Source organism: Phyllobates terribilis, unplaced genomic scaffold (genome assembly GCF_046119375.1).
Source record: "Phyllobates terribilis strain yellow unplaced genomic scaffold, ASM4611937v1 Scaffold_3__8_contigs__length_932513732, whole genome shotgun sequence".
NCBI classification, from domain to species: Eukaryota; Metazoa; Chordata; class Amphibia; order Anura; family Dendrobatidae; genus Phyllobates; species Phyllobates terribilis.
In genome coordinates, this window is record NW_027362763.1 from 834,853,896 (window position 1) to 834,874,119 (window position 20,224).

Genomic DNA, 20,224 nt, shown 5'->3' on the forward strand with positions numbered 1-20,224 from the left:
GAATTAATTCTAAGAATTCAGCACTGTTTTAATGACTGCTTGTATATGTTTTGTAAAGCTCCATTCACACGTATTAGATTTGACAGCAACCAGCATGCAATTCATGTGAATGGGGTTTCCGCAACCCTGATCACATATATCAGAAAAAATCAGGGTGGATATTTTGCACTACTGTGAGAAAAGACCAGGAGTGAACATAAGGAAGCATGATACCTTTTTTCCTTGCAGAAAAGCCAAAGATTAGCCTAACTCAATGGCAATGGGGCTAATTCTCATGACGATCTGCTGCAAACATCTGTGGCAGAAATCCTAAAATAAGCCTTAGATTACTGCAGCGAATCTTAAAGTTAATACGTGGGAGATTTGTAATATCCAAATCCAACATATGTGAACATAACCTTCAAATGTTTAACATGTTGATACAAATAGCGACTATGATAAATAATAATTACATTTGTAAAAAAAAAAATTCAAATGCATATCGTACTTTTCAACCTTGACTATAATCTCATGCACTAAACTAATCGTTATGTACCAAGTCAACACTTAGCTCAAGTACCAAAGCCTGATCAATTCTTTATCATATCTGAAAAATCTTAGTGATTTATCCTGTGACAATGCTCTTTATTTGGGAGCCAGATGTATTAGGATGAGGATGGTGCTGGACCTTATTGATGATGATTTTTTTTAAACCTTTGTAGTATTTAGGAGCAGGAAAGCAGGTGCATTAAGCAAGGAAAAGGGTTAATTTACCAAAAGGACACATTCCTTGCAGAATGCAGAAGTTTTGGGGGTGGTGGGAGTATTGGAGCCATGGATCTTTGTTTCTTTTCAGCAGACATGCCAGTAAGCTTTGCAGGGCAGATCTTTAATAAGCATACGAAAGTAGTGACTAGGTGAACCTCATTAACTGAAGAGGGGGATAAGTGTCCCTGCACAGAACTGTCCAGAAAGGCTACTTATTCCAAGCTGAACAAAAGCAAACCCTAAAGTTCAGCTGCATCTCACAGGCTCCCATAATACACCCACAGTCTGGAGATATTACAACATACAAACTACCGGGGGGCTGCATTATTGGTAGATATATATTGGTATCTATGTATATATTATTATATATTGACCTACAGATGGAAAGACAGACAGATATAGCTAAATTAGATTCTTAAATTACAATGAAAATTCAAATTTCATTATATATATAAACGCCCAAATAAAAGAGAAGAAAGCAAAAAAACAAAAACAAACAAGTAAATTAAACACATTGAGATATTGGATCTGTTAGTGCTTACTGCACCTTTTAACGGAATGATTTTAGACAAATGTACGTTATATTTATTTAGCAAATTTAACGCAGGAATAAGAATGCAACCAATTAGAGCAATAGCAAAACTCTAAAACAATAAATCATGAGAAATCAGTCACTCAACCATCAAGGTAAAGTAATGATATCCATGTCCTCATTATATAGTATAATAGGCTTGGCTCAGTGTAATAATAACCATAGCTGTGGAGCGTCTATAAGATTATATTGCTTGTAATATTAGCACTGATTACAAATAATGTAATATATCTCTTAAGAAATGCTACATTCACCTTTAATGACTAACACGTGATATGGCTGCGCTAAATTGCTTTCCATTTCTTAATCTAATAGTTCATACATAGGCAGATGTACTCATGTTAATGCAAGCAAATGTAATCAGTTTTTCATATATAATGGATATTACTAGTTAGCTTCCTATTATTTCCACTTATAACAATAGGGAATAACACTGTACTGTTTTGTGAAATACATATATGTTTTGTATACGATTGTGTGCGTACCAACATTATATCATATTATACTAGATATGTTCAATATATAGATGTGTGTGTGTACATGTGTGCATATATATACACTCACACACAAATATTTTATATCTCTCTCTCAATATATATACATATCTATCTATCTATCTATCTATATATATATATATATATATATATATATATATATATATATATATATATATATACACACATACACACACACACACACACGTGTATGACATTGGTATCGGCTCATGATCCGCAATTTATTTAGGTTACAATCTCACAAATACAAGCAATTAAGATGGTCAGTAGGGCTTCTATTTACTAAGGAATTACCCATCATGTCCACGTAGGATAAAGAGGATAAGCTTTACAGGCTGGGGGTCAACTGAGCACAAAGGAGAGAAAATATCCCCAAAAAAATCTATGCACAAATAAAGCATTTACGGTGTGGTACCTTGACTACCAGCATGAATTGCGTAGTTTAAGACACTAGTAGTGTTACGGCAAAGAGCAAACATAGTCCTTCATTATGGCCTGAAGTGAACACCGTAAACTGTTTTTTGTTTGTTTTTTAAGAAAAGGAACTTAATAGATACATTTTTACCAGTAAAAATAAAGCAATTTTGGGTGTAGAAGATATAGCATGTGATTGAGCCATTTCCAGGTACATACCTTTCTGAAAAAGTCCTACACTTGTTTTCTAACTGAGCTCACTAGTGAAACCATTAAGGCCATGTTCTTAGAGATGAGCCTTTTGCTGTTGAACAGCCACCAGCATTGATGGAAAGGTTTAATTCTCCAATGCTGGGAAAAGACTAAAGAAAACAATTTATTAAATATGATTGCATAATGAAATATCCAATTTGCATAATAATTTGGAACGTGGTGTATAGTGTCAGCACAATAATTTAGTTCCAGCAAGTTTTGTTCTGGCTACACATTCTGTAGACAACAACAGGAATAACCAACAAATAAAGTAACACTCTGTAGCGCTATAGTATGTAAACATGAAATATATGAAATTTGAATTGCATTACTGCTCCAGAAAATAGGAATAACTGAGAATACTTAGCACATAAATTGGCAATTCATGTGTACCCGGCAGCCACAGGAGTAGCCCTGAGACTACGTGTTGAGGTGCACCACATGCTATATTCTGAAGGTCCATCACTATACCCTTTTACTCCGCAGGTTATCAAACGGGTTGACTGTTGATTTGATGGAAAACTACAATTCCCAGCATGTCCTAAGAGATGGGGATCTTTAAAGATGACTTGTTACAGGTGAAAAGTGCCCAGTTTTTGCTTTTTATTCTTATTGTTTTGTTTGTTTTTAAATTGGTTATATGGTTCCAGAGATATAGGCCTTTTTATTTAGTGCTAACTCTTTTGGCTTTTGCCAAGGGTGCATGACTCACAGGATTATCTGGGGGGCGGGTCTTTAGGCTGCTCTGCATAATTAACTTATGAGGAACGCCCACTTGGTAAAGACCATAATAACTAGCACTAAATAAATTTCTGGAACCGTATGGCGGATGTAAATAAATCAACCTTCAGAATGCTCTGGGATAGCAAACGAAATAAAAGCTAAAATTGGCCACTTTTCAGCTGGTGACAGGTGAGATTTAAGACATTCTGGCATTCTTTGATAGTCTGAAATTGTCACTGGGTTATATATTCATCTGTTAATAAACTACGGTTTCCAACAAATCCTGAGAGCTGTAGACCTACAGAAAACCACAACTTCCAGCATGCACTGAAAGTCGACAGGTTATGCTGGGAGTTGTAGTTGGAGGGTCACGTGTTTTAAAGGCTTAATTATCTCTATGCAGGCTTTGTGTGTCTCAAAGTGCTGAGGTCCATGGAGAGTTTGGAGCCACCACTGTGGGACAAGGCCACTTTCTTCACTAACCACCAGCTGGACCATTTCTCATTCCTGATTTTACTGTAGTCAGCAGTGTGTGAGGGTAAGTTATATACAAATGCACCCATAAAAGTACCCATAAATCCACAAGAAGATCGATGAGGATCTGCAGTGATAAGGCCTCATTCAGACATTTTTTTTGGGGGGTGGGGGTTATTTTTCATACGATAGAAAACAAATTGTTTTACATCAGTGTGCTGGATTCAATATTCATTTTTGGTCTGTATGTTCGTTTTTACTATTCTTCTGGCATCTGTGTTTCTCCTGTATAAAAAAAATCCCAAGCGTGTCCTTCACACTAACCTGTAATAATTGGACAGCACTCAGATGACACACCGATGGCGACTGAGTGATGTCCACTGCTCTGCTGAAATGGGCGAGTTTGATCCACAAATCAGATCAAAAACAGACATGTCTCCAATCTGGTTTTATTAAGACAATTGGTTCATAAATAATAATGGGTATGTGTTGTATCAACTAGAACAAACACATGAAAAATGAACGTCGGAATGAGGCGTAAGGCTATGTGCCCACGATGCAGAAATGAAGCAGAAAATTTCTGCAGCGTTTCTGCTTGTTCTTGGCAGTGAAAAACGCTTGCAGATTTTGCACGCGTTTTTTGATGCGTTTTTACATGCGGATTTGACTTGCGTTTTTCAAATGCATTAGGACCTCAAATCCGCATGCAGAAACGAACAAATAATGGACATGCTGCAGATTTTTCCGCAAGGAAAATCCGCTGCGGAAAATTCCACAGCATGGGCACAGAACATGCAGAATTTCATTGGGGATCGTGGGGAACGGATTACCAAGCGTTTCGCAAGCGTTTACGCTGTGGAAATTCCGCATCAAAAACGCTTGAAAAACACATAGTGGGCACGCAGCCTTAGAGTGAGGAATAGCGCTATCACACTTACATGCGCACAGACTGGAAATGCAAAGTTGTGGCCATATAATAAACTGCTCAATTTAATTTATGGCCACATTAGTGAATGACAAAGCAGTCAGTGTAAAACAGTGCACGGGGCAGTTTATATCCCATGGGGGTCACAAGTCGAGTATTTGGTCAGTATTTTACATCAGTATTTGTAAGCCAAAATCAGGTGAGGAACAATCAGAGGAAAAGTATAATAGAAACACGTCACCACTTCTGTATTTATCACCCACTCCTGGTTTTGGCTTACAAATACTGATGCAAAATACTGACCAAATACTGAACGTGTGAATGTGGCCTAATAAAAAGTCTGACTTTTAGATGATGGGAGGTTGGGTGGCCATGGACCATCCGGGAGTGTTGGGTGGACACCTCCCATGCATAGTTATAAATTATGGGATTCTGATAGAGAAGTATTTAAAGCTACTATAAGAGTAGAAAACCTTCAGGATTGAAGCTCAAAATAAAATGATAGTAGCAGATTTTGTGCTAAATAATTCATAAGATATTACAGATTACTTCTCTCTTTATTTGCCTTTTCCAGGATCTTTTGAAATTACTTTTATTATATAAAATAATGATCAACCCAGCACTTTGTGTAAAAAAATAAATACAAATCAATAATAATTTACTTGATATTTAATTATTTATCCCCGATCATCTCAAATCCAAACTTTTCTCTTATTTTTCAAAATTAATTTCTGCTCCTATTATGCTGTGATTGTCAATCTTAAATAAACTAGCCACCTGGACATTAGTAGCCAGTAAGATGGTAGCCATCTTTAGAAAATGTGGTGTTACCATGGTCACACAATGCATCCCTTAGTATAGGTTGGAAATTGGCTTAGTGATTAGCCAAGACTTTACAACTATTCACTGCACGCTCAGGAAGATGTTTAATTGCGACTTTACCTTTATTTTCAATATCCAATTATAATATCAGAATTAGACCAAAAGCTGCACTTGGAATTTGGAGCCTCTTCCGGTAATCGCTGAACAATTACATTTAGTGCAATGGTCACATTTCTAAAATTGGGTTTAATTACTTCAGAGAGGATTTGTATACAGAAATATCAAGAAAATGATATTAGTAATGGCAAGTGTGCACGATAAATGGGTGGATGGATACATTTCTAGGTATACTTCTTGATAATGAGAAGCTAGGCATTCAGATATACAGTATGTGCCTGTTAATTTACTTTAAGTTATAGGAAGTGGCCACTAAAATGTAGTTGCTCCCATAACGAGGAAATACTTAACAATAATTGTATTAAAAAAAAAGTAAAGAAGTATAGCGTTAGACTTACTGAATGGAACAGTAAACTTGTTCTATTTCAGTGGGAAGTTTCTCCTTTTTCACATTCTAAAAAACACATTAGCAGTGGTCAAATCTAGAAATACGGCATATGGGAGCCAGCTCATTACTCGATGAATACCAATTAATGAAAACAATAAATACACCTTCCTTATATTGTTCAGATCCACCTCATGTCACCAAAACAGTAGCACTTCTATATGGTCCCATGCATCCGTGAGCTTTGGGCACCTAGGACTCACATTTTCCCTTTATTGGACCAATGCATAATGGAACCCCAACAAGACTTCTCGGGTTAGAGATGCTCTCCCCCAGTTCTCGGGCCATGACAATGCAGTCCTTGCCAAAGTCGCTCTGATTATTACACTTGTTTATTTATCCTGCTTTCATCAAATCAACTTCAAGAATTCACTTTTTACTTGGTGCCTTATATATCTCATTCCTGGACATGTGACACTGGAGTAAGATAATCACTATTCAAAATGATGTTATGGCTGATCAATGTGTGTGTGTATATATATATGTGTGTGTACACACATATACACACTATATAAGCACTATTTTGTTAACTTGACAAAGGCTCATTGCCGGGGCATTGTGCACATGGGTTTGGAATAAGTATGACCTTCATTTTTTTGGGCTTGCTGCCATCCTTCATTGCCTGTATGTGTCTGTATGCATGTATATAAAAATTATTTTTATATATACATATCTATCTATCTATCTATCTATCTATATATATATATATAAGCATCTCAGTGGTTAGCACTGTAGCTTTGCAGCTCTGGGGTCCTGTGTTTAAATCCCACCAAGGACAACATCTGCAAGGAGTTTGTATGTTCTCCCCGTGTTTGTGTGGGTTTCCTCTGGGTTCTCCGGTTTCCTCCCACACTTCAGAGACATAAGGATAGGGAATCTAGATTGTGAGCCCCCATGGGGACAGCGATGATGATGTCTGTAAAGTGCTGCAAAATATGATGGCGCTATATAAGGAAAAATAATAAATATCTCTCTCTCTCTCTATATAAATATGTTTATTTTCTCAGATTAGACAACATGATCAATAAGGATATAATAACAATAATAATAATGTATAAAACTGTGTAAAAATTGGCAACTTCCTGCGTTACATTGCAGACATGGAAATTTATGTCTATCCAGAAGGGGTACAATTTTGTATTGGATGCCGCAGAAAATGTTCCATCCTTTTTAGCTAACACAAAGAGCAAAGTTTTCAAGAAAATGAGAAATAAAATATATAGATACTCGACCTGAGCGGCTGGAAGAATCTTTTCAATATTGTTTTATTCAATTAATCATTTCAGTTATTCATTTTCAAGAGGTGTCCTCCTTTTTTTTATTTCCTGGATTCAACTAATACTATGAGTAATCATTAATATAACTAGAATCTATCAATGCCATCCTGTGACCCATGAAGAATATATAGTAATAGATAGGATCAGTTACCTCCCCGGTTTTCTCTTTAATAAAGTAATAATGTCCTTAAAATGTTCAAGTATGACAATAAAAAGTCATAAATACATCTATTATGTAGGTAATATAATAAATATTATTATCAAGGATAAACTTTGTGTAAATCTCCTGGATATTGTTATTAATCATAAATAAAGTGCCTTCTGCAAGTTCATATAATATCCTTAACTCATTCATTTAGATAAAAAGAAAAAACATAAAAACTAAATGTATGTATTGAGTTTATAAATAATAAAGAGATAGATAGATGGAAATAAAATATATTTTGGAATGTAAATTGTAACTTCACCCTAAATAGGTGACAATAAATACAAATATATATTATAATGTAAATTGTAATGAAGTTAAACATAACTCAATGATGTACAGTATATAGATATATATTAATGATAGATGTATACATATGGATAAATATATACACAGTACGATTGTGTACATATATATTAAATAGAAAGATAGATAAAAGTTTATACTATAATGCGAACCATCAACCGCACACATACATGACAGTCCTAGAACTGAATGCATGATGGAGGACGCATTAGCTTTCTTTCTGCACAGTTGCTTTCAGGATCAATGTTGAGATGACAGTGTAATGTGATATAAAAGGAGGTATGAGAATATACCATCATATGCACAGAGTTCACAAACAGACGACACAATGAAGCTCTACTTACTGTTGATTTGGGGTCAGAAGAGGCTTCTATTCAGGGAAGTTTCACTAGATTGTAGAGTTACATAGTCGCGTTGGAAGTGAAGGACATGTTTCGCGTTGCTTGCCCTGACATAGAAAAAAGATGTCCATCCAGAAGTAGATGTTTAATATGGTGGATAAAAAAAAGTTGGTTGTTTTCTGATAAAAATGGTGCTGGATGAGAGCGCTGCACAAGGCCCAATCTGGAACTTATAAAGCTTTACGATCTCCTCAAATCAAAGAGTTAAACCCTTAATGGGTCGAACCATTGAGCTGTCTCCCTGGCACTTGGTAAAGTAGCTCTCAATATGACTCAGGCTTCCTGAGCACTCTCTGACCCTCTTATACATATCTACAGAACCCCTCATGTACAGAAATACAAATAATGAGAGCAACACACACCTTTTATTTCTAGTTTTAAGTAGCTAAGAGGAAAAAAAATCCCTATTTGAAGCTCGTGAGGGTCCATTAACTATATTTTACCATGTGCTTGTTGCACTGCACCTACGGCAGTCATAGGCTTTCAACTCGGAACATATGCCCAAATACACCCCATATATCCCAGCATCCAGACCTATTACTCTAAATGCAAAATACTCCATAGTCATAGTCAATACTCATATCACACATTCAATACTCCACATAGTCATAGTCAATACTCATATCACACATTCAATACTCCACATAGTCATAGTCAATACTCATATCACACATTCAATACTCCACATAGTCATAGTCAATACTCATATCACACAGTCAATACTCCACATAGTCATAATACTAAGAAATGTACAGTCTAGGAAGAAGCAGCATCTAAGCGACTGATGCACAGTCCGGCTATCATTATTACTAGTGCTAATATGATTTCTAATGTCACTTTTATTATTAGTGCAATTCTTTACATTCATGTTAATATTATTTATTGGGCTATTATTATTACTAGTGTTAATATTATTTCTCGTGCTGGTATTTATATTTCTAGCGCTATTATGATTACCAGTGTTAATATTATTTCTAGTGCTTTTATTATTACCAGTGTTAATATTATTTCTAGTGCTTTTATTACTATTACTTCTAGTGCTATAATTGTTATATGTAGCGTTATTATTACTTCTGATATTATAATGATTAGTGTAATAACCTTGAGGACACTCCTGGTATGTATGTTAATGGCGGATCATCACCTCACTTGGCCGAGAAGTTTTCTTTCCTTTGGGTAACCTGAATAAAAGAATGTAAAATGTGATCCAAGTACAGGATGGATAGAAAAACAAGGTAGAAAAATAAAAAAATGTAAAAGAAAGCAGCACTGTGCTCAGAGAATGGGTGCCAATCCCAAGAACCCAACTAAGTGTCCTTCCAGATAGGAGGTACAAAAGATGGCAGCATTCGAAATTGCAGAGTGAAAAAAAGGCTGTACGCTATTCAGCCATATCACGTTTGATATGGGTGAATAAAATATACCATTTTTTTCACATTGCAGTTTGGAGTGCTTCTGGATTTTCTACTTACTTACTAGATAAATATATGAGAGGGGAGACAGATGAGATTGGTTCATATGAGCTAGAATATTTTGCTCTACCGCCTTCTTAGAAAATGATCTCTGTACAAAATGTGCACTACTTTATATTCCTATTCTTTCTAGCATCAGGATACTCTTTAAAAAAATTTTTTATATATATATATATACATATATACACACACACATATATCTATTGATACATATGTATGAACATTATCTTCTACATTAAGAAATAATCACTGCATAAACTGTACAATTATATCTGACCTCTCCACTTCAGTACCAGAAATTGTTTTTTTGTAAATTGGGATATACATAAATAGAATAATTATTTTCTTGTTTGAGTAATAGAAACTTAGATTAAATAATATATATAAATTAAAAAAGTTTCAGAATCTGTTATATATATATATCAATAAGATTATTAAAACAATATTTTTTTATTTTCTTGCTGCTCTACTATGGATAGCATTTTACATATAAGCAGGCTAACCATACATTGCCTAAGAAAAGTGGACTAGAGATTTAAAAAACTTAACCTTTATGTATAGTGTGATACATAGTAGATATTCTACAGATGTTACAGAACAGCTGCTGGAGTGGAGATGTATAGAAGTCATACACTGCTTTCCTTCAGCACCACAGATAGGACTGTGTATGAGTTCTGGGTATAATGAGTGTGGTGAATGTGTCCTGTGCGAAAACCGAGTCTTATACAACTTGTTGCTGATAGTAAGAGCCAATGCTTGTTCTTGAGACATAACATTTTGGTGGCTGCCATTAATAAGTATAATGAAAACGTACTTACATTTTGGGGTTGAATGTTCTTGGCATCTTGTAACACTTGAGGTTCTGTACAAAGATCCTTTCTTCTCTAGGTTTCAGCTTCTCAGCAGGTAGAGATGTCAGACTATTCTACCATTACTCGGAGGGTGTTTACTCTTGATTATTCATAGATGTTGAGAGTTATTTACATCACTGGCCCAGGAATGTACTTCCAGAAATGGCTCTAGCAGGTTCAGATTAGGGTCTTCATTAGGAAAGTAACTGCATCTTTAGTCAATTATCTTGGAAATGTGTGAATGAGTATTGTGTGATGGTCTCCTGTTGCCCCTCCCAAGCCTCCCCCTTCCCTCCCACTTCAGTGAGTGTTGTAAACCTGGCTACAGGCTAAAATAAACCCGAGATAAGAGAGCTTAGGTCTCGCCTACTTTGTAAGGCGATCAATCGGATCTCAGGCGTCCTCCAAGCACTCTCTTACGTAGACAACATCCATAAGGAGAAAGAATTGACACTACACAAGGCTGATCAGATCATCAGTTTTTTACCTGCTTGGTCGCTGAACCATGTCGTTGAGCCCAAAGCATACTACACCTTTTTCAGTGACCGACATCCTGAGTCCCATTGAAGAGACCTACAAGAAGTTTGGTGGCATGGACAACACTGGTAACCTGAGCACCTCTCTAGGAGCCTATAGACAGACTCACGTCTCCCAGACAGGGATGCAGCAGCACGCCATGGGCCATAATGCCACAGTGACCACCACCTATCACATGCCACACAGTGTTTCTCAGTTTTCACATGGTGCAATGGGTGGTTACTGCAATGGAAGCATCAGCAATATGGGAGATATTTCTACTTATCAAGATACCATGAGAAACAGTGCAGCAGCTACAGGCTGGTATGGAGCCAACCCAGACCCCAGATATTCAACAAGTAAGTATGGCTTTCTTCTTATGTCTATATAATTGACCATCATTCATATAGTTAGGATATCTGGTATATCTTATGTATAAGTAATGACACAAAGTCAAAATGTAGGTCAAGTGAAATGTTGGGTTAAGGACTTGCAATGTCAACAAGCTAATTGAATGTATATTAGTTTCTAGATTTATGGGACCATCTACTGGCATGAACATGGCTGGGATGGGCACTTTACAAGGTATAGCAGAAGCTGCCAAGTCAATGGCTCCTCTTCATGCAGCTCCTAGAAGGAAGAGAAGAGTCCTTTTCTCTCAGGCTCAAGTGTATGAGCTGGAAAGGAGGTTCAAGCAACAGAAGTATCTCTCAGCACCTGAACGAGAGCACCTGGCCAGCATGATTCACCTTACCCCTACTCAAGTAAAGATCTGGTTCCAGAATCATAGGTATAAAATGAAAAGACAAGCAAAAGACAAGGTCACGCAACAACTTCAGCAAGAAAGTAACCTATGCCAACAACAATCACCTCGCCGAGTGGCAGTGCCCGTCCTTGTAAAAGATGGCAAGCCGTGTCAAAACAGTTCAAACAGCTCAACAACTGGACAAGTAACACAGCAGCAGCAGCAAAACAGCTCCAATGGTGTATTGTCTTCTTCTAACAGCTCTGTCCACCAGCACCAGAATCAACAGGTTAACTCTTTAAATCAAGCACCAGATTTAGAAGAAATGTCCCCTAGTCCTCAATCTCTCCATAATCAGGTGGTCAACATAGCACAGATGGACACAAGTGTAGACTACAGCAATGGCATGGTCAATGCTGGCATGCTCTATGGGAGAACGTGGTGAGGCTAAAGCTCTTTGCATCTTGATTCACCTACAAGTCGAGAGCTACGGACAGTCCATACCTTTCAACAAAAGTCGGTAGCTTTATGGAGGCTAAAAACTGGCATGTATTTTTTCTTCTTTACTATAGACTGCAAAAACTGGCAATAGGGCTTGGTGCAGCTGAAGTAAAATGTGAAGGACATCGCAAACTGGTGCATATGGTCGTCTGTAGAGAATAATGATATTTAAAAATAAAAAAAGCAAAAACATTCATAAAACGTAAAGAAACGTTTCTATTTTTCTTATGGCGAGATAAACAATGTGACAATATTTTTATTGACACGACTCAGTCAACAAGACTCATTCAGCTTACCACAGGACAGACTGACCAGCCTGTTACTGCGTGTTTAATAAACTTTTCAAGATAGTATTTTATAGTACATCCTCTTTACAGTATTTTATAGATTTTTTTTTATTGTTATTGTTTCCAGATGTTATGTGATCAATGAAATACAACTGTAATAATATTTATAGAAAATTCCGTAAAGTAGCTGCAACGTATTGCCGAGTATTGTAAATTTTATTTTATTTTTACATATTTTACAAAATTAATGTGCAAAAAGTCAAAGCCGATATGAAAGTCAAGTTTTTTTTTTTTCCCCTTTATGACCTAAAATGATTTAATATAAAATACCCAACGATTGTATGGCCGTATTTTCATATTCCAAAGTTAAAAACTGGTTATTATATTTGGAGTTTTCTCCTTTGGCAAGTTCTCCTGAATCTATTCCGTATTTATTATTTGACAATTTTGCATTGTTTTAATTGCTTCCATTGGTGGGATTTGTTTTGTAAATGTTTGACATGTCGTTACCAACTGGGAAAATCAAATATAATTATTCAGACACAGCTAAATAATAATTTAATAAAAAGAACAAAACAAAAAACAACTACCGTCAAGCTCATGTCTGATTTCATTGATGCAATGGGTAATTTCATTTCGATAACTTGCATTTTATTTTTGGGGTGTTATAGAACAGGGCAGAACATTTTTTTCGCTACGATCTCAATCGTCTATAATGCTACAATAAACTTAACAGTCAACTCAAGGTGCAAAGTCTGACCAATCCAGATATATATATATATATATATATATATATATATATATATATATATATATATATATATATATATATATATAAAAAAAAAAGTAAAAGAAACCTAGGATGGGATATGACAATGTTGTGTAATTAGGGGCCAGATGTATTAGGATGAGGATCATGGTGGACCTTATTAGTGATCATTAACCTCTTTAGTATATTGGAGCAGGAAACCAGGTGCATTAAGCAAGGAACGGGGTTAATCTTTGATAACTTCTGAATTCGGCAAGGAATGTGTCCTTATGGGGGTGGTGGGAGTATTGAAGCCATGGATCTTTGTTTCTTTTCAGCAGACATGCCAGTAAGCTTTGCAGGGCAGATCTTTAATAAGCATACGAAAGTAGTGACTAGGTGAACCTCATTAACTGAAGAGGGGGATAAGTGTCCCTGCACAGAACTGTCCAGAAAGGCTACTTGGTCCAAACAGAACAAAAGCAAACCCTAAAGTTCAGCTGCATCTCACAGCCTCCCATAATACACCCACAGTCTGGATATAGTACAACGTCCAAATTACTAGCTAGGGGCCTGCCTCGTGACATTTTTGGTCTAAATTCAACCAAAAATGTGGCTGCTACACAAAAGGAGTGGCGATGGGGGGAAGTTAGTATGTTTAAAGTGGAAACTGTAAATGATGCCATTTCGCAATTATTTACTAAATACTTCTAAAAGTGTAATTGAACCATCTAGAATTTGTCACTTTTCTGTCAAGAACATAATAATGGAGCAGCAGTTGGACCAGTTTGTAAGTGTGTATACAAAGAGGACTTCTACATGGTAAAATGAAATAAGTACATGTTTATTTTTGTAATATTGCTGTACTAACATTGTCACTATAGTATTTATATCGGTGAGACTGGAAGGTGCTCAAAGTAAAAGCGGTCTAAGTTTAGGATCCGCTGCAAAAATGAAAATAAAAACAATGTGCAAGTTTAAAAAAGGACATTACACGTCCAGGGGATCCAATAGTAATTACCAGACTACAAATAAATTTAATATTTCAGAAACTATTACTTTCATTTCAATTCCTTATATTGTGTGCCAAAAAAATGCAAACAAAAATCTAAAAGTAGTAAAACTATAAAAACTATAAATATTAAGACAAGGGTCACTTCATGGATCACGGAGGATAGGAAATCAAGATGGTCATTGAATAGTTGAAAAGGATTGACTGTGCAATAACAATTTTATAGCTTGTAAAAATGCTATATTTAATGATATGGCAGTCACCGAGCTAAACTACTTGAAATTTCTAGTTGTTTCTATATAGGTGGATTAATGCTTTCAAAGTTAGTGTAGAAGTTAGTGCTTGATATAGAATGGAGATAACCAGCGGAGGAAGAACATTATGAAATGTAAACTATATGTATATTTTTTGTATGTATAGAAAACGTAATACCATAAATGTGATATAAATACAATGAAATGGCCATTTATTATTCGCTGTTCAATAAACTTGGAATTACACAACTAAATGAATTTTGATGGTTAGTAAAGACTCAGCCATTTATTAGGCTGCTGATTCGGGGTCAGGAGAACCACAAATGGCTATATACACACACACACACACATATATATATATATATATATATATATATATATATATATATATATGTGTGTGTGTGTGTGTGTGTGTGTGTGTGTGTGTGTGTGTGTATATATACACACACATAATACATACACGTACGTATCTATGTAGATTTGGGAAAAAAAATATATTGGGGTTGAGAACTAGACTTATTTTTCTGGAGAGATTAGAAATGAAAAAATAAATCACAGATGGCCAACTTTTTTTTGTTAATGGACATCTTGAAAAACTAATAAATTAAGACTTTAGGTGATATAAGTCTACAGTCATAATTCTGACATGAAGACATTCGCTGTAGTTATTGACTGGGAACTCTAAAATTATGCTATGGTAATTACACTTAGAAAATTTTTAACAAATGTCTAGTGTCATAAAAATCACATTTGCATCAAATTTTGTGTTCTAGACCAGGGGAAAAAAATGCCCTATTTTTCAGACCCATGCAGGAATTTCTGGACGGTTGGCAGGCGTATGGATCTTTTATTCACCAATATAAGCTATGTTTCAGCTTACTCTATGGAACATTTCTCAAGCCTCAAATCCATAAACCGAAGTGCTGCCTCAATTATTGTTTAATCTATGTTGGACAGGATACTGAGTCAGTAGTCATTGGAAGAGTTCTTGAATCTCATTGTCAGCATTGCTAAATTCGTGATTTTATAGCTATAAGACAGCTAGTATATCATTCGTAGGCCAAATTTCTTGTAGACAATCTACATTGTGTGTACACATATTATACATACTTTAGAGTACTGTGTGTAGATATAGATATTTGTGTGGTTATGTACATAAAATAAACATCGAATTCTATATTGGTACCTGTATCACCATCTGTGTTTATAACTATATCTTCATATAGATCTGTATACATGTTATTCAAAAACATTAATTTATAATGAAAAAAAAAAAGGTATATATTCCTGCAGGAATAATTTGTCAAATCACTATGTCTATTTGTATCTCTCCCTGTGTACATAAAGTTATATGTGTAATAACTGATCAAAATCTTTACTATTGATCAGTGTCCCACATCAATATGAAAAAATCCCTTTGCTCATCGAAGTTCAACTACCAATCCTTTTACATGTAATACATGTAACGCAGCACATACATAGCTAGGTCACAAAATAATGGATCACAAATGACTACAAAACATAAAATGGTGAACAAATTCTTAAATTACACAGAATGTATCTGTAATCAAGTAAAACTAGCAAATATATACATGTCTTAGTAAGAACATTATTTGAGCGTAACTTGTAGACACACATCACATCCCCAGGAGTGTTTTTTTTTTTTTAAAGGATCATACACGATTTTTTTGTTTTTACTTTATCAATATTGTTTTTTCTGCTAGATGTTATAACAAAAAAAACCTAAAAAATAGTTTCAAGTACGATTGCATTAACCCAATATTTTTTTTTTTATCCAAGTAAAGAGTAGTCATAAAAGCTATCAAAGAACTAAACATTTCAGACAGATGTGTCCAATAATGAAGGGTTTTATGGGTCAGCCCTAACGAATAGACACATCCATAATAGTATGTATGCAATGCTTGTGTCTGAAGAAAAATAAATATACACAACATAGTGTGTGTGTGTGCGCGCATTTGTATATATATTATTTATACACACACTTTCTTTTGATTTCAAACATTTTGCATATATATATATATATATATATATATATATATATATATATATATATATATATATATATATATATATATATATATATATTATATATATATATATACACACACACACACACACATACTTTTTCTTTTGATTTCAAACATTTTGCATACAGGTGTCTTACTGGAAATATAAAGTTTTTCCTTAAAACGCTGAAGTGAAATGGAGCAGGAAAACCATAATGAATTGTATGCTGGTAAATGATCATATATAGCCCTATTGAAGCAGTCTAGCAATAATCACAAAGTTATGTTGCCGGCAATATAACCCATCACAAAGGGCATGGCTGAAATTGTGCAGATGCGAGTAAAAACTACACCAGAGATGAGTGCAGCCATAAAAGTATTCGAAAAGTAAAAGGTTTATTTAATGTGAAAGTAGGATTGCTGAAATAGTATTTTGAGCAATACAGGTAAATAATGGCTACGATTTCACTACTTTTAAAGCACAATTATCCTTTTTTTTTCGCTTATATAGTAGTGTCTGCTAAATACATGTAAAGTTTAAGGTTCTAATGTTTCTTAAAAAAAAAAAAAAAAAAAGATTAATAATTTCAATAGCAAAGAAAGGTGGTAAAAAAAAATTACACTAGGAAAGAACAAAACAAGACAACTACAATTTTCATGTCTTTATAAAATCATTTCAGAACAAAACAAAATGCACAAGACATTATTCTTTTTGAAATATGGCAGACATCAATGGACAGTTAAAAATAAAAAAAAAGCCTAGAGCAGTTTAAAAAAAAATATATCTTCAAAACATCTGCACGATGCTCTGTATCACATAGGTCAGAGTACTGACAAGTAGTGTGACCAGCAATACATTTCTTAAAAATGTCATTTTTTTTTAAAGACATTAAATTAAGATACATTAGAATCAATTACAAACTACCTGCACAAAATAAAAACACATTTACACAGTATGTTTAATAAGTTGTATCAAAGTCTACCAGGGGAAAAAAATATTCAAAAATTATTTCCGGCTGTATCTTCCTGGCTGATGCGGCATTTGGTAATTTCTCCCTTGGTTGTAACTCTGAAAAACACAAAGAAAAATAAATAAAAAAAAGTTTGTTTACAGGATTAAACTACACAAAAGCAAAAAGCCTTTTTCAGACTTGCCGAATCCTAACAATGATTTCATAACAAAGGCGACGACATGGAACTAATCAGAAGTTAAAATACGCTCAGGACAACTCTAAACACGATGTAAAGGAGGGAGATTTGTCTGACAAGCATTACTGTTGTCCAATAAACACAACAGAAACCACAACTGGGCTATTACTAAAGTCATTCATTTCAAAAGGTGGTAAAATATTCTGTCGCTGGGAGAAGCCATGCAATATAGGAAAACAAGAAAGTAATGAACATTTATGTTGATTAACTATAACCCACAGGACAGGCCAAACTGCAGCCCTATATAAGCCCTCACTTACCTGCTGGTTACGGTCATCTCTGTGTCGTTGGTAGTAATTGCTTGGTCCACCGAGCGGATTTTGATATGGTTGATGCAGATTCTGCATGTGTCCATAATTTCTTAAAAATATATATGTAAAAAAATTGGTCAATCAGAAAACATTTTCTAGTGTAAAAAAAACAATTTGTTCATTAATGCATTTTTTTTTTTTTTGCAGAAACTGCTAACATAGTGCTTTTGTTCAGTTGTGTGCGCTCTTCCTTCTGAACCCTGAACACTAGGTTTCCAAGTCAAAGTGCATTATCCAAAGGGTAAACATAAGCAACTCAGGAGAATGCTTTGTTTTCTGAAAGTCCAAACCCTCTAAGGCTGGTCATTCTTTCCACTTAATTGCAGATTGCAAATGAATTCTTACAGCAAAGAATTCTGAATCTAGGGTAGGGTCCTTATCAGAATTTTTTTTTTGTTCCCATCCATTATTCTGTGCAATATGTCACAAGGTCTGACCAGGAAAAAAAAAAACCTTTCCAAGTTCTATTGATGTGGTTTTCAATTGACCGCCGTGACCTAGCAACATCAGCACTAATTGGCATGGACTGACATTTGGTATACAGTTTATATAGTAACACAAACTTAACATCCATTATGATCTAGACGGGCACCCCATCCTACTAGCGGCAACTAATGATTTAATTGCCTTGGTGTAGCAAACCAATTCACAAACCCCTGGCGAACTTGTACCTAGGTCTGAACAAATCGATCAGACCATACACAGGTGTAAGAGACCTGAAAACTCAGCGTTGAAATAAAGCTTTGCTTTGTCTGGAAGATTGCCAACAAAAAGAAAAAAATTGTAGCACTAAAGGTAAGTAAGTTATATAGGTTGTGTTAGCAGTAGCCATGTAACGCTAAGAAATTTGCCATAGTCCGACTTGTATTTATTTCTTCATATGGATTAGAGCGTTCATTAGAAGTTTTACAATGGATGCAGACAAGTAGGGACCTTTACAAACTTCTGTGTTTTGTCAGGGAACATATGTATAACATCCCTCATTATTAAACCACGTCACATTCTTTCCATTGCGAGGTACTTATTACCCTGTGGATTCTATAATCCTTCCAGACCCTTCTGCTTTTAATTCAGTCGAGTCTTAAGTAGTTAAAGAAACTGTTTTCAGTGGCAACTAATAACTACTGACCTACAGTGACACTGGCCTACAATGGGCTTGTCAGCCTTGAAAAAGTAGGACCAAAGAAGTTGATTAGTACTTCAAGAGGTTTGTAGCAAGAATCAATAGCGGGTCTGTGCTAACACGGCTATTCCAACATGGAGCTTATAAAGTGGAACATCATTAGTTATGCCTCATTAATTTTCAGGCAGCGTCTGAAAAGAAATTTGTTTAGCCTAGCCTACAACCCAAATCTTTGTTCACTTCCAAAACTTTGCAAGGAGATAAAGGCAAGCGATGGATATCAGACTACTGGGAGTCAATTTCTTGGGCTGTCTGTGGCAAAGCGCTCAATCGGAAGCCAATGTTTTGACAGGTCTTTTCGTTAAAAACACTACATGAATCTTACCTTTGTAGTGGCGGCTGGTTATAAAGCGGCGGACGCATGGACCAAGAATTTTGTGCTCTGGGGTCTACAGGGAATGAAAATACATTTTTAGTAGAATTCACACATTAATGAAGGTTACAAGCAGAAAACAGATTAGTGCCCTTCTCCATGTGTCAAGACCCCCCCACCAATGAAAACACATCCCTTTATGTATGTTCAAAATTATCAATAAAGTCCCATCCTTTACAGCACACCTTGATACAATATTAAGATTCAGACCGGAAACAGTCTGGGAAAGCTTGAGGAAACGGTCTAATATTTAATACGGGAAAAGGGGGAAAGGTAAACCAAACCCTTTTCCCACCATCTACAAACTAAACTCCGTTGTTTTTTTTAAAGACGAGTAAGAAGATCCTTGGTCTACAAAACACTTAGGGAAGTTGCATCGATTTCATTTGTAGAATACAGTGCAAGGTATTTCTGGTTCAGATATAAATCATCTTCAGCAGACGGTGCGTGTATGTGAGCTGGAGGACCACCCACCCTTTCCTTTGTTTCCAACAATACTACAGTAGAGACGCAGCCACAA

General features: G+C 35.4%; 2 protein-coding genes and 1 long non-coding RNA gene across 6 annotated transcripts in view; 1 reads left to right on the forward strand and 2 right to left on the reverse strand.

Annotated features, from left to right (window-relative positions):
• LOC141258355 (uncharacterized) overlaps nt 1–10,852 on the reverse strand; it is a 30,341-nt gene extending 19,489 nt beyond the window's left edge. For 2 of the 4 annotated variants that reach the window (XR_012318296.1, XR_012318298.1), the window contains exons 1-5: nt 10,506–10,852; nt 9,317–9,396; nt 8,159–8,262; nt 5,980–6,035; nt 2,488–2,630 (exon numbers count right to left, since the gene is read on the reverse strand). This is a non-coding gene — a long non-coding RNA (uncharacterized lncRNA). The remainder of the gene's footprint in view (nt 1–2,487; nt 2,631–5,979; nt 6,036–8,158; nt 8,263–9,316; nt 9,397–10,505) is intronic. The other 2 variants (XR_012318297.1, XR_012318299.1) reach the window with 2 other exon arrangements.
• A 62-nt stretch (nt 10,853–10,914) lies between these two features.
• On the forward strand, nt 10,915–15,819 carry NKX2-4 (NK2 homeobox 4). The gene is made up of 2 exons (XM_073673363.1): nt 10,915–11,413; nt 11,580–15,819. The coding sequence occupies exons 1-2, from the start codon at nt 11,044–11,046 to the stop codon at nt 12,242–12,244; spliced, it is 1,035 nt and encodes a 344-aa protein (XP_073529464.1). The 5' UTR covers nt 10,915–11,043; the 3' UTR covers nt 12,245–15,819.
• Nucleotides 15,820–17,275: 1,456 nt separating this feature from the next.
• The window catches only part of XRN2 (5'-3' exoribonuclease 2), an 83,879-nt gene continuing 80,930 nt past the window's right edge, over nt 17,276–20,224 (reverse strand). The window contains exons 28-30 of the mRNA XM_073672450.1: nt 19,657–19,720; nt 18,098–18,197; nt 17,276–17,697 (exon numbers count right to left, since the gene is read on the reverse strand). Of these exons, the coding sequence (XP_073528551.1) occupies nt 17,635–17,697; nt 18,098–18,197; nt 19,657–19,720 (227 nt within the window). The 3' untranslated portion in view covers nt 17,276–17,634. The remainder of the gene's footprint in view (nt 17,698–18,097; nt 18,198–19,656; nt 19,721–20,224) is intronic.